At 40.9% G+C, this 13,603-nt stretch overlaps 1 protein-coding gene across 1 annotated transcript in view; it reads left to right on the top strand.

Moving 5' to 3' along the window:
• LOC117729327 (inactive N-acetylated-alpha-linked acidic dipeptidase-like protein 2) overlaps positions 1-13,603 on the top strand; it is a 256,016-nt gene that overhangs the window by 61,997 nt on the left and 180,416 nt on the right. Inside the window, 2 exon segments of the mRNA XM_034530303.1 lie at positions 3,242-3,371; positions 3,373-3,510. Coding sequence (XP_034386194.1) covers positions 3,242-3,371; positions 3,373-3,510 — 268 coding nt within the window.

Below are 13,603 nucleotides of genomic sequence, written 5' to 3'. Positions count from 1 at the left end.
CAATTACATTCTGACTCACATGAGGCATTTGTTCGGTATCCAGTTACTTTGGTATTATTATGCGACAAATCGGCTATGTTGGAGCTCTCAGAACAGTTTCCATGTCGTAATCAATGCTGCATTTCATTTACCACGGAAATTGGAATTTGGAGAAAGGAATGACGCCACAGTCAAGTTAACTGCTTTCCAGTACAACAACTCGGAAACTTAATGGGGTTTGCTCTAGCCAGATTAGCTATTATTAGCATCCCCAGTTAACAACAGAGTACAATGGCATTTGTGCATACAAACAGATTATAATTGTGTTGTACCATGTGTTATATGTACGACTAAAGCTTTTTACTATTGGTGAGCAGAGCTCAGGTCAGGCTTGGTGGGGTTTGTCCGACTTTCAGATTTGCAAATCCAACTTCAGGCAGGTGGCGTAAAAGTTGAAATTTACATTTGGGAACTCCATACAAACCCCATTAACCACAAATTGTCTTGTTTTTACATTTCTGTCATTGTATGGTTTTAACAACTAAGTTGGTTTAATCTCAAGAGGGTTGTATTTCTTCACTTTAAAGAGCCAGGCCACTGCTTCTAGTCTTTGTCTCTAAGATAGACAAACCACACATTGTACATACACATGATTGATATCAATCCTCTCATCTCACACTATGAAAGTGTAGAAAGTGTATTTTCAAACAATTTATTTAAAAAATAAAATCACAAAAAGGAACCTAGACACGGAGAAGGACATACTAAATACATGGAGATGGATAGAAAATAAAAGAGAGAAAATTGCAAATACTAAGACCTTTAAGTCTCTCTCCATAAATGTTAAATGTAGGAGTTTATGTTAAATAAACTCCTACATCTGTAATAAAATGCCTACGTATCATTAGATGGTAATAGTGACATTTCGAATATATAAAGAATGTTTTTTTTACTTTACTATGAAGAAAGTTGTGTAGTTTTGTGTTAACGACACACCGCCGTTACATATGCTGAGGACAGTATTTGAGATGTCATGTGATGAAGGTGCCAAGGAAAACAGACACAATTGTATTGAATATATTTTGATGTTTTTTGCTGGGAGTCAAGTAGAGTAGTTTTCAGCTGCCTTCAAAGCATAAACAGGAAGTCACAGAAACAGTTACTTTCCGTTAGTTCTGATATGTAGGCTACTTGTAGTTTACAGACCACGTTCGGATTTATTCATGTATTTGTAAATATATATTCATGTAGAAATGTGCCTGTACTTGCTGCATCCTTTGTTCTTTTCAATGGAAACACTTTGCTGCTCGTTTTGATGTGTTGTATAAATTTGCTTCATTATTATCAATCACACAAGATATGTTTTTAGATTAAACCTGAGACTAATGGCCAACAATCGAATGTTAAGTATTAGAACTACACAGAAAATAAGGATTTTCTACAACACGTGATTCTGTCGAATGGTTCCCATCATGCACTGGGCCATCCTGTCCGTGGAGAGCTACTGCGGCACCTGGCTCTAAAATCTGCGGACACCTGCCTCTTGTGAGATTATCATTGACTACGTGCGCATGATGTCAGAGCAAGTCGGGACACCGATCTAACGGGCATGCATTGCGCGCCGGTGATCGATTCTGTGCAGGATGAGCTAATTTTGTTTTAAGAGACTGGTGGGAACTGGTCAGTGATAGCATGTTAACATAGAGCCCATATCTTTTATGGAGATACCTTCTACTCCAGTCAGTCCATGGAACCGTTTTTATTGCTGAACATCTGAGTCCAGTCCTCTCAGAGTTAGAGCAATAAAGAGAGTAAACATCAAGCACCAAACAAACCACCAGAAGGGACTCCAATAAGGCTTGGATCAAATTCTATTGACTTGTCTGTCATGCAATTAGGGAAACACGATTGACAGAATCACAGCTCCCATATGGAGCCTTCTGTGTTTGAGAAAGGAAAATAGGTTCATGCTGACCATTCCACAAAGCCCAAGCTAAACTGAAAGAAGGAAAAAAAAAAAAGTTAAGCTATTTTCACTGAAGACCAATTAGCCGACCCATTGACACTATTGTCCTCATTTTTTAAATCGCTAAATGGATTTATCTTAATGTCAGTATTTGAAGCAATCTTTTTAACATTTTCCATTTATAAGAACATCATTTTCCAAGAATGTTGTCATGTGGTCTTTCCATAAAGGTTTTGAGAGGTGAATAAAGATGTCATGGTTATGAACTTCATCATATCTGTAAAACATAAGAGGGTAGAGAAATGCAATGCCTGTCACTCCAACACATTTTCTCTGCATGCTCTCCTGCTCAAACATCCAGTCCATCAGATGATGCGTAAGAGTTTAACAATAATGTATTTTATTTGTTAGCTTCCCTTGCTGTCCAGACATTGGTTCCCTTATAGTGAGCTGCTTATCATTTGTCCTCAGCTGGCCGGGTGATTCGGTACCTTAAGGATTGCATCGAGGTGAATTCTTATTCAATTTTCAAGAGATTTAAATTTGGTCAAATTATACATTATTGAAAGCACAGAGCCTCAACATTATCCGTGTTAAACATTTTAACATCTCAATGCCAATACATTGTATGAAAACATTTTTTGATGTAAATATTATTTTCAGAAAGAGGTGCTTCTTTTCTAATGACCAGCCGGAGGCATCTCCTCTGGACTATCTCTGTCAAGTCCAAAACTAAAGTTCGAATGGGACCTAAAGAGTCATAGTTTGAAACTTAGGGCCACCGCTGGTGTATTACAAATGGGAGTGGAAATATGTTGACTCATCAATTAATCTATTAACTCAGTAAACATTGTAAACATGAGTTTATGGTATTCAAAGCAACATGATATTCATTTCGTAAATTATAATAATAATAATAATAATAATGTACACTTTATTGATCCCACAGTGTGGAAATTCTTCTCTGCATTTAACCCATCCTTAGTTATTAAGAGGAGCAGTGGACTGCAGTGAAGCGCCCGGGGAGCAGCTGGGGGTTCAGTGTCTTGCTCACTTCGACATGCAACTATGGGGAGAGTGGGGAACAAACCGGGTACCTTGGGGTTGTGGGATGACCACTCCCCATGAGCTACAGCCAACCCCAAATGATGGTCCATTTAGAGTCAAATAGATCATAAAGCATGGTATGATTTAGGGAGGAGTGATTTTACAGTTTCATGAAAGTTAACATTTGGTTAGTGTAGCTATCTATCATTGTATGCTATGATGAATACTTCTGTGTGTCTGCTGATCTAGATCCTTCTCCAGCCAATCTGATGACAGCGAGGAAGCCAGAGCCAAGTACCTCTACAGACAGTGGGTGGGATTTGGTTTGACAGACGTCCATCTGTCCAATCACACAGTTCAGCTAAGCCTGCCTGGTTCCCACTCCGAGCACCATCACTGACAGGTTTAGTCACCAGTGTTTCCTGCCAAACGGGATCCCCTGTGACCAGCGTGGACCAAATGACCTGCTGAGGCAGCAGTTCTCCTATGCAGCCTACTCTGCCGTAGGAAGTATGCAGGTACGGTACCGTATTGACTTTTTCTAAACCGAAGGTGGCTTCATCCTCTTGGCTGCTGCGTTTTACTCATGCTCTTCCACCAACTCCATAACATTTTTTCTTGTCAGATTGTCTATGTCTGAAGCACCAGGCCACGAACGGGTCATTGGTAAAAGTCATAGCCAGAGGATGTGTCTTTAAATGTTAAAGGCCTGGGCAAAGCACAGTTCACGGTCCAAAGGTGTCTCAGTGCTGTCATTTTCAAAAATTCAGAGAAGGATAATGTTTTTTTTGTATTTTTCGGTATAATGTCGGACTGACATGAGGCAAAAACATCTTAAAAGTCATGTTTATCTGCAACTTTGTTCGTAAAACATGTTAACACCAATTTGAGAATGAGATCTATTCAAATCAATTCAGTTTATTTTGTATAGCCCAATATCACAAATTACAAATTTGCCTCAGGGCTGTAATATCTGTACACATACGACACCCTGTCACAGGGACCTCACACGGATCAGGAAAAAAGTCCCCCCCCCCCCCCCCCCCCCCCCCCCCCCCCCCCCCCCCCCCCCAAAAAAAGAAAAAAAACCTCAGAAGAGCAACAGAGGAGGATCCCTCTCCTCAGATGGACAGATGCAATAGATGTCATGTGTACAGAATAAACAATGTTACAGAGTTACGCATTTAATGAATGGGACAGAAATGTATGAATAATTAGTAGTAGGCATGGACCACGATCCAGACCTCCACAATCCATGACACAGAAGGAGGTAGAGATGAGGGGGGGTGAATCAGCAGGGCCATGGCAGGAGGCAGGGCCACAGAGGCAGAAGGCCTGGAAAAAGAGGCCAGACCAATGAGGTCAGCCTTTGAGGCAGGAGGCACAGAGAAGGAGGCAGGGCCATTGGGAAGGAGGCCAGGTCTAGGCTGGATGCAGGAAGCAGGGGCAAGGGGTCAGGACCTGCTTAAGAAACAGCCAGGTCCGATGGACCCTATGAGACGTGAAGTCACAAAGACTCCGGGGAGGAAGCAGAGTTAATAAGGTGCAATGGAGAGATGTAAATTCATCCATAAGTAGAGAGAGAAGAGGAGAAAGGAGCTCAGTGTATCCTAAAACATCCCCCAGCAGCCTATAAGCCTATAGCAGCATATCAAGGGGCTGGACCAGGGCAAACCTGATTCAGCCCTAACTATAAGGACTATTAAAGAGGAAAGTCTTAAGTCTATTCTTAAATGAGGTGACTGTGTCTGCCTCCTGGACTGAAAGTGGAAGCTGGTTCCATAAAAGAGAAGCTTGATAACTGAAGGCTCTTGCTCCCATCCTACTTTTTAGGACTCTAGGAACCATAAGTAGCCCCGCATTTAGTGAGCGCAGCTCTCTAGTGGGGCAATATGGTACTACAAGCTCCTCAAGATATGATGGTGCATCACCAATCAAGGCTTTGTAGGTGAGGAGAAGAATTTTAAACGTGATTCTTGATTTTACAGGGAGCCAGTGCAGAGCAGCTAATACAGGAGTCATGTGATCTCTTTTCTTAGTTTTGTGAGTACACAAGCTTGCAGCATTTCTCAGCAGGTGTGTCGCCGAGTGGGAAAAAAACGGTTAGAACATGAAGAGGTCGGTGGTGCACAGTGCGCTTCTGTGTATGACTTAGTATCCCTTGAACAGTTACCCAGCCTTCCAGCTGCTTGGGGCCTGCTAGGGAACAGCTAGCAGAAGCTATGGGTGGGGGCGGGCTAACTAATGTAGCTAAGGTCTGAGCTCCGATGGTGCAGAGCCGTGCATCTAACCCACTGAGAACTTCCTCCAACCTAGCAAAAAAACTACACTTGTTGCATGTACCGTTATCATTAAGGGAGGCAGAGGAATAGCTATACATGAGACACTCTGAGCAAGACAGAGTGGGAGGGGGAGAGGAAGAGAAGGAAGCCATCGCTAGCTGCTAAGCTGGCAACCGGAAGTGATGCAATATGCTTACCGGAGGAGAGAGATGATGCCTTCAGGAGAGCTAGCTCACCCCTACTATTTTGCAGCTTGGTTAATGTTGTGGAACATTCACGGTTATTAAAAATAATAATAATAATAATAATGCATTACATTTATATACCGCTTTTCATGATACTCAAAGACACTTATTACAATTATAAAATCCTAAAAATAAATAAATAAGAATAACTAAAATAGGGACAAATAGGGACTTTCTGAGTCGCTTGGACCCTAATACATTTTTTTTTTAAACAGTCACACATTAAAAGCAGTTCTGAACAGGTGGGTTTTGATTTGTGATTTGAATAAGGAAAGATCAATCGGATGAGTTTGTGGAGAGAGTTCCAGAGGGAGGGGGCAGATATAGAGAAGGCTCTGTCACCCCACCTCCGGTGCTTGGTCCTATGTGGGATGGACAGGAGATCGGAATCAGAGGAGCGGAGCCGACGGGATGGAGTGTGGTGGTGGAGCAGGTCGGTGAGGTAGGAGGGGGCCTGATGGAGTGTGGTGGTGGAGCAGGTCGGTGAGGTAGGAGGGGGCCTGATGGAGTGTGGTGGTGGAGCAGGTCGGTCAGGTAGGAGGGGGCCTCATGGAGTGTGGTGGTGGAGCAGGTCGGTGAGGTAGGAGGGGGCCTGATTATGGAGGGCTTTGTGAGTGAGGAGAAGGATTTTGTATTGGATCCGGGACGGGGAGCGAGTGAAGGTTCTGGAGAACAGGGGTGATGTGATCACGGGAACGGGAGTGGGTGAGCAGGCGAGCAGCAGAGTTCTGGATGTATTGGAGTTTGTTTAGGATTTTGGGAGATGTGCCATAAAGAATACTATTGCAATAGTTAATTCTGGAGGTGATGAAGGCGTTGGATTAAAGTTTCAGCAGCAGATGAGGAAAGTGATGGGCGGAAGAAGGCAGTTCCGGTGATTTGTTTGATGTGATGTTCAGGTTGCTGTCAAACATGACTCCGAGGTTGCGGATGTGAGGGGAGGGAGACAGAGTGGAGTTGTCAATGGTGAGGCAGAAGTTGTGACTGGTTTTGGTGAGAGATTTGGGGCCGATGATGATCATATCCGATTTATCACAGTTGAGTTTGAGAAAATTGGTTTGCATCCATGATTTAATGTCAGTGAGGCAGTTGGTCAGAGTGGAGTGAGTAGTAGTGGTAATGGCCTTTGTGGAGATGTAGAGCTGGACATCATCAGCGTAGCAGTGGAAGAGGAGACCGTGATGACGTATGATGTTACCAAGAGGGAGCAGGTAGAGGATCAACAGAAGAGGACCAAGCACCGAACCCTGGGGGACGCCCTGAGACAGAGGAGCAGTGGAGGAGGTGCAGTTGTTGATGGTGATGAATTGTTGTCTGTTTGTTAGATATGATTTGAGCCAGGAGAGAGCAGTTCCGGTGATGTTGAGGGACGATTCGAGGCGGGAGAGAAGGATGTTGTGGTTGATGGTGTCAAAGGCTGCAGTGAGATCCAGGAGAAGGAGAATGTTGAGGTGGCCAGAGTCTGAGGAGAGGAGGAGGTCATTGAACTTTGAGAAGGGCCGTTTCAGTGCTGTGCTGTGAGCGGAAACCAGATTGAAATGGCTCGAACAGATCGTTGGAAATGAGGTGGGTTTTGAGTTGTACAGCGACGACGCGTTCCAGTATTTTTGACAGGAAGGGAAGATTTGAGATGGGCCGGAAATTGCTAATGGTCTCAAGGTCGAGTCCAGTTTTCTTGAGGATGGGGGTGACAGCAGCCAACATCATAACATACAGTCAACATTGTAACACAAGGACAATATTTGCGGTTAACTTATGGGAGAGTGGTCCTCATACATTGGTAACTACTGATAACGGACTAAAAAATAAAATTGCAATCACTTTGTTAGAACAATGCAAATAAAGTTATACATACTGGCAAAGAAATAGCTTATTGTGGCTGTAATTAACCTGTTTTGCACTGGATATCTTTTCAAGATAACAACAATAAGTGCAACCTGGGCAAAACTAAATTAGTGCAGATTTGTGTGTCAAGTTTTGTTAGTATAGTATACAAATCTTTTTTAAATGGGGTTGCAGGCTTGATACGGCCACTCTCAATTCATGCTCAATGTTGAGCTTTTGTTTTGAAAGGCAACAGTGGAAAAGCCGATCTCACAGAGATAGGCTTTTTTTTTAACCTGTTAACGGCATAACGTGAACATCTACACAAAGGTACAGGCATTTCGCCATGTTTTTATTAATGACGTTTGTGTCCGTGTATTTAGAATTTGTGTAATATGTGAAGTTCTCAATAAAAGGTCTATCTGCATTTCCTCCTGCGCCCCACCTGTAATTCCACTGCGCCCCACTAGAAGGGCACGCCCCACAGTTTGAGTACCACTGAACTAACGAATGAACACAAAATCACTAAGGACCTACCCACCTTACACTTCGGAAAAACACTGCCGTTTTCAGTCAGTAAATGGTTTGTTTGAATATATAGTACATTCTGTTCTTGTTTGGATAACTGTTCTTGAAAAAATCTTAAAATTTATAATAAATATTTTGTTTCAAACCAAATCAGTTCATTTTTTATTTGCATACATCCCATGATGCTTGATCTGTAGTTTGAAGTCATTTCTTACTCCCTCTCACATTTGGTGAAAGTGGAGTGACAGACAACACTTTTTTTTTTTTTTAATGTGGTTTTAGACATTTATTACATGTATCTACTATTGTATTGATATATTCCACCACTTTTGTGAACCTAAGGCTTTGGTAAACCAATTTCCAGCACCAAAACAGTTCGTCCACATGAGTAAAGGTATGTTTTCATGAGATATTTGAAGGTCGGACTTCAACTTTTCAGCTTTAGGGCCAAATTACCTCTGTGCCTGAAGACAATGGTGCTTCATTATATAGAGATAGCAATTTCTGATGTATAACACATGGGTATGTATCAAATGCAAGTGCCTTTTAAAAGCTGAACTTTAGAAGTTATGTACAATCGAGAAAAAGACCTTGGACACCAGAGGGTTCATTAATTCATACAGGAGCAACTGTGGCTCAGTGATAGAGCAGGGTTTTCCTTCACTCAAAGGATCGGCGGTATGATCCCTGGCTCCGCTAGTCCATGTCGATGTGTCCTTAGGCAAAACACTTAAACCCAAAATGCTCCCGTAGCTGTGCCTACAATGTGGGAATGTTGTTTGGATGTTAGTTAGAATCCTGATAGGAGGATCTAGCATCAAGGTGCCACCTGCCCACCAGTGTATGAATGGGTGAGATATGGTGAATGATGACAAGCAGTTTGGTACATTCCTAAAAGGAAGGAATGTACAGCCTGCTCACCAACACCAAAAGGCCCGTAAGACCACGGAACAATGTAAAGTAGACGTAGCAGAAGGACCCATTCATAACATGAATACTGAGGTCAAAACATACTCTGGAGGATGTAGGCGTGTCATTGTCAAAGTCTACAATCAAGAGATGCCTTCATGAATCTGAATACAGAAGGTTTACAACAAGGTGCAAACCACTAGTAACACTGAAGAACAAGAAGGCCAGCTTAGACTTTGCCAGAAAATATCTGAATAAGCCTAATCCGTTTTAGGTGAAGGTTCTTTGGAAGATAAACCAAGATTACCTTGTACCAGAATGATGGGAAGAGAAAAGTGTAATAAGGAAAGGAACGGCTCCTGATCCGAAGCAAACCACCTCCTCTTGTTAACGTGTTGAAGGCGGTGCTTTGGCATGGGCTTGTATGGCTGCCAATGGAACTGGGTCACTGGTGTTCATTGATGATGTCACAGGTGAAAGAAGTAGCAGGATGAGTTTTGAGGTGTTTAAGGCTTTACTATCTGCTCAGATTCAGACAAATGCTGCAAAAATGATTGGACGGTGCTTGACAATAAACCGATGGATAATCAGAATCAGGTTTTATCATGATTTATAATGACCAAAAACATACTGTGAAAACAGCCCAAGAGCTTCTCAAGGCAAATAAATGGAATATTCTTAATTGACCAAGGCAGTCACCTGATCTCAACCCAAGTGAGCATGCTTTTTATTTACTTCAGATACAAGTGAAGGCAGAAATACCCACAAACAAGCAGCACCTGAAGGAGGCTGCAGTAAAGGCCTGCAAAGCATCTCAAGGGAGGAAACTCAGCGTTTGGTGATGACCATGGGTGGAAGGCTTTTATTGAGAACTGCAAAGTATTACAAATTATTATTATAAATACTTCTGAACCTCTGAAAATGTGGGGGGCTGTGAAAAAATGGCTGTAATTCCTAAATAGTTAATACACTATTTTTGTTTTATCTATGAAATTAAATTGAAAGTCAACATCTGCCACATATTTACAGTTTTATTTCTAAATCATGTGCAGTCGTTTAAATAGGCAAAATCTGAAAAATTGTGTCACAGTCAAAATAGTTATGGCCCTGACATGTATCGATCTGATATATTGTCTTGTTTTGATTATCTTAGATTAAGCAGCAAATTATATTAGCCAATCCCAGACTGGCCGAGATAAATATCCAAGTTAGAGCAGGTTGTGATTTGCATGCCATTCTGCCGGATGCATAGCTGGTTCCCGTAGGGAAGTTTGAGTGTGAATTGAATTGTGTTTTATTTATTGAATTATTATTTACAGAAAAAAAGACACTTATTTAAGAATAGAACCTGCGATTAGACCACCAACAAAGTTCACTCCAAAACCACAAAAAAATCTTGTTTTATGCTAGATTGATTCACTGTTAATCTTTCCTGCCAGTGTTTCGTGTGTGAAGGTTAATGGAAGTTATTATGCATGTAGTCTGCCCTGTAGCCAGCAGACACACACACACACACACACACACACACACACTTTAGAGGGTTATACTTCTCTGGATACCGGGGACAGAGAAAGGGGTTGAAGGAGACGCTTGTTATTCCCTTGAGCCCCTGCTGGCCTGAGGGCAGATGAAAAGTTGGAGTGAATCCCTGAATACCAAGTTTTCCTCCTTTTCTCTCCCTCCAGCTCTCTTTTCTCTGCTTTACTCGATCCATCCAGCTGTCCACTCTTCGGAGTCTACCCAAAGGAGGGTCAGAGTCATCCATCACCAGATTATTTTCTACCTCAGTTCCTGTGCACTGCCTTGAATTAAGCGGCAGTTTGCCGGATCTAAACATGGCTTTCAGACAATTAAATATGGCGTTTGTGATGGATGGATTGCAGTACAGAGCAACTATACTAGGCTAATAGTCCTGCAGTTGGTGGCATTGTTTGCTTGTGCTGCGGGAACTATGCTCTGACACACACACACACACACACACACACACACACACTCTATTTGATCTAATGTTCAGAGAAGGATGACGGTTGCTGTATATTATATTGAACTATGCAGATTTTAGTACACATTACATATTAACATTATACATTGATTATTATTAGTTATAGGGGCTACTCACATTTCTGTCCTCATTAATCCAAATCCTTCCACAGCAATAATAATAACTTAATCGTTCCCTTATTTCTCCTGATGATTTTTTATGTTGAATTAGAATTGATTGGTGTTAGGTTTGCATGCAGTGGCGGTATAATTGTGGGGATTAATTCACTTTTTAAAGAGAGAGGAAGTTATATATTTGTCTCTAAATTATTGCTCTTGAGATAAAGGAGGCTTAATGTGTTGCAAAGAAACTCACCTTTCTCACTCAATTTGTTGTATAGATAGTGTAGAAACATCAAGTGTCATCGAGAAAGATATACTCATTCATGTATACTAATAAAAAAAAATTGTGCCGTCAACTTATTTAAAATGTGTATTTTAAGAAGTATAATTTGTTTCCTAAAATATTATTAAAATCGGAATCATCTTCAATGGCCATGCTTGCACATACTTACACAGAAATAGAAATAAGCTGGACAGATAAAGGTAAATAACTGTTTTGTATACAGGTAGTAATTAGTTTGAATATAAATATTATATAATTTTATATAAAAAGCACTAATAACCAACAATATGACACAATGGCTTAATTGTTCTGACAAATTTATCTCAAATTCATAATTGTAGAACACAGAATAATGGAAGTTGCAACAAAGGTTGCCAAAATCAAAACCTCAAAGTATATCCACATATCTGTTAATTCATTACTAATAAAGTAATTAGTGAGCATCATTTAGTAGTTTGTCCACAATAATTATTATTTTTAGAGCAGGGTTTATTAATATGTGCATATTTCTTCTCCATAAATCCTGCCGGGTTCTGTTTTTGGCCATACACTAATGGCCAAAAACAGAATCCTTGGGATGCAGAATTTGAATACTGTGTTATGATGTAAACTAGTCAAACTTATCTTGGAATATATTCCTTCTCATTATTTATGGATGGTTTACTTTAACCAAAAGAATAAAACAAACTTTCTGCTTCTCAATTATCCAAAATGTTGTTGTTGAGACATGAAAGGTAATCCTTTACACATACATGTCTATCATATATGCTTCGTCTGTGGCTCTTTATTCTCTGGAGTAACAGAGGGTCTCTGGAAATGTGTTTTTAAATGTCTTGTTGGCCCTAAAATGTATTTTTAAAGCTGAAGCTGCTACTTTCATAATCAAACGCAAAACGTGTATTTACGAATACAGAAAAAATATTGTTGTGGCGTTTCCTTTTTACGTGTGTTTTTACTTGGCCCAGGAGAGAGAGGAACACATGTTAGTATATACTGTGTATTGATCAACTTAGCTCTATTTTCTTATAACATGACACTATATTTTACCATTACATTCCACTTGTGATCACCTCAAAATCATACGATAATCAAAAATATAGTTCTTACATCATATTACAGTATTTAAAATACTTCATCACTAGACAATACGTGAAGAATAAAAAAACAGTTTCATGGAGGAGTAATTCCTTTTGTTTTACACGGGAGTTATCGTCAGAGGATGAGACCTTGTACATGTCTTTAGAGTCGTCATAATGGTCTGGACTAGGTAATAAGTCAGGTACCCATCTGTACGGAAATGAGCTGTGACACACAACGTTTCATTATATATATATATACATATACACACACACTGTCCCTGCAACTAACGTTGATGCCTGTTCTAAATGTGTGTGCTTCGCACCTCCCTTTTCTCTGTCTCCCTCTCTTTTCATGCCCCCTCCTCATGTCAGTCAGAGATCTGATGTCTTTGTGCTTTGTGAATATGGTTTTCATCTCGCTGTGGACACTCAAAAGCCCAATGTCCTCTCTTGCGGGAGACGTAGCACTCATCTCTATGTGATGATGCACAGTGTCCACGTCAGTTGAATTCTGGGTTCCCACGTGGAGCTTGGTCTCTTGTCTTACCTTGAGCAGCCTGGGCCATGTTTAGTTGAGCCAAGTGCAGTTGAAGTTTCTTTTTGGCAGAAGCTTGCCTCTCAGCATGATTAGCATGTCTGAGGCGGGTTTCTTCATAGTTTTACTGCTGCAGAGATGGCACTCCCAATTAGCCGGTACCTTACCTCCGGCTTTGGTTATTGGAGGCTGCTTGTTCGTTGAATATAGCGTGCAGCCTGGTGTAATATTCTGTGGTGCTTTCAGCAGCTTGTCGTCTGCAGGCTGTTTGCTGGGTGGTGGTGAACAGGGTGGAGGGCATGTGTGTGAGATCTGGATCCATCCTGTGGAATAAGAGAGAAAAGGATTTACGAGAAGCTTTGTCTGCTCCTGTCATGTTAGCGTCTACTTTAGGCATAATTTGAAACATTTCCTTCCTTTCCCTTCATTCACATTCTTTTTCCCATAATAATAGACATGTCTTATTTTTCTCAAAGTCGTTTACCTTTTTAAATCTTTCTCCTTTTCTTCCAATTCTTTTCGGAGCATCCCCAATTTTGTTCTACTAAATTAAACATTTTTTTTGGAAAGCCAGAAACCTCTGCCCACGCAAACGTTCTAAAAATTCATCCCCATATTTTTGCTCCATCACATCCACAATTGGTCCCTGTGGAGGACTCAGTCTTTTTATTTTTACTTTGCGTACCACACATCTTTCAGGCGTGATGCGAGTATACTCAATTTATAAATATAGTTGTTACTATAAGTCCCGATTTTCTTTACTTTGAGAAAAATCAAGTAAAACCAAACCAATTATCTCGGTCAGTCAAGGTCGCAATTTTAC

The sequence above is a fragment of the Cyclopterus lumpus genome, chromosome 4 (assembly GCF_009769545.1).
Source record: "Cyclopterus lumpus isolate fCycLum1 chromosome 4, fCycLum1.pri, whole genome shotgun sequence".
In the NCBI taxonomy this organism is placed as follows: domain Eukaryota; kingdom Metazoa; phylum Chordata; class Actinopteri; order Perciformes; family Cyclopteridae; genus Cyclopterus; species Cyclopterus lumpus.
This window is presented reverse-complemented; position numbering and strand designations above follow the sequence as displayed.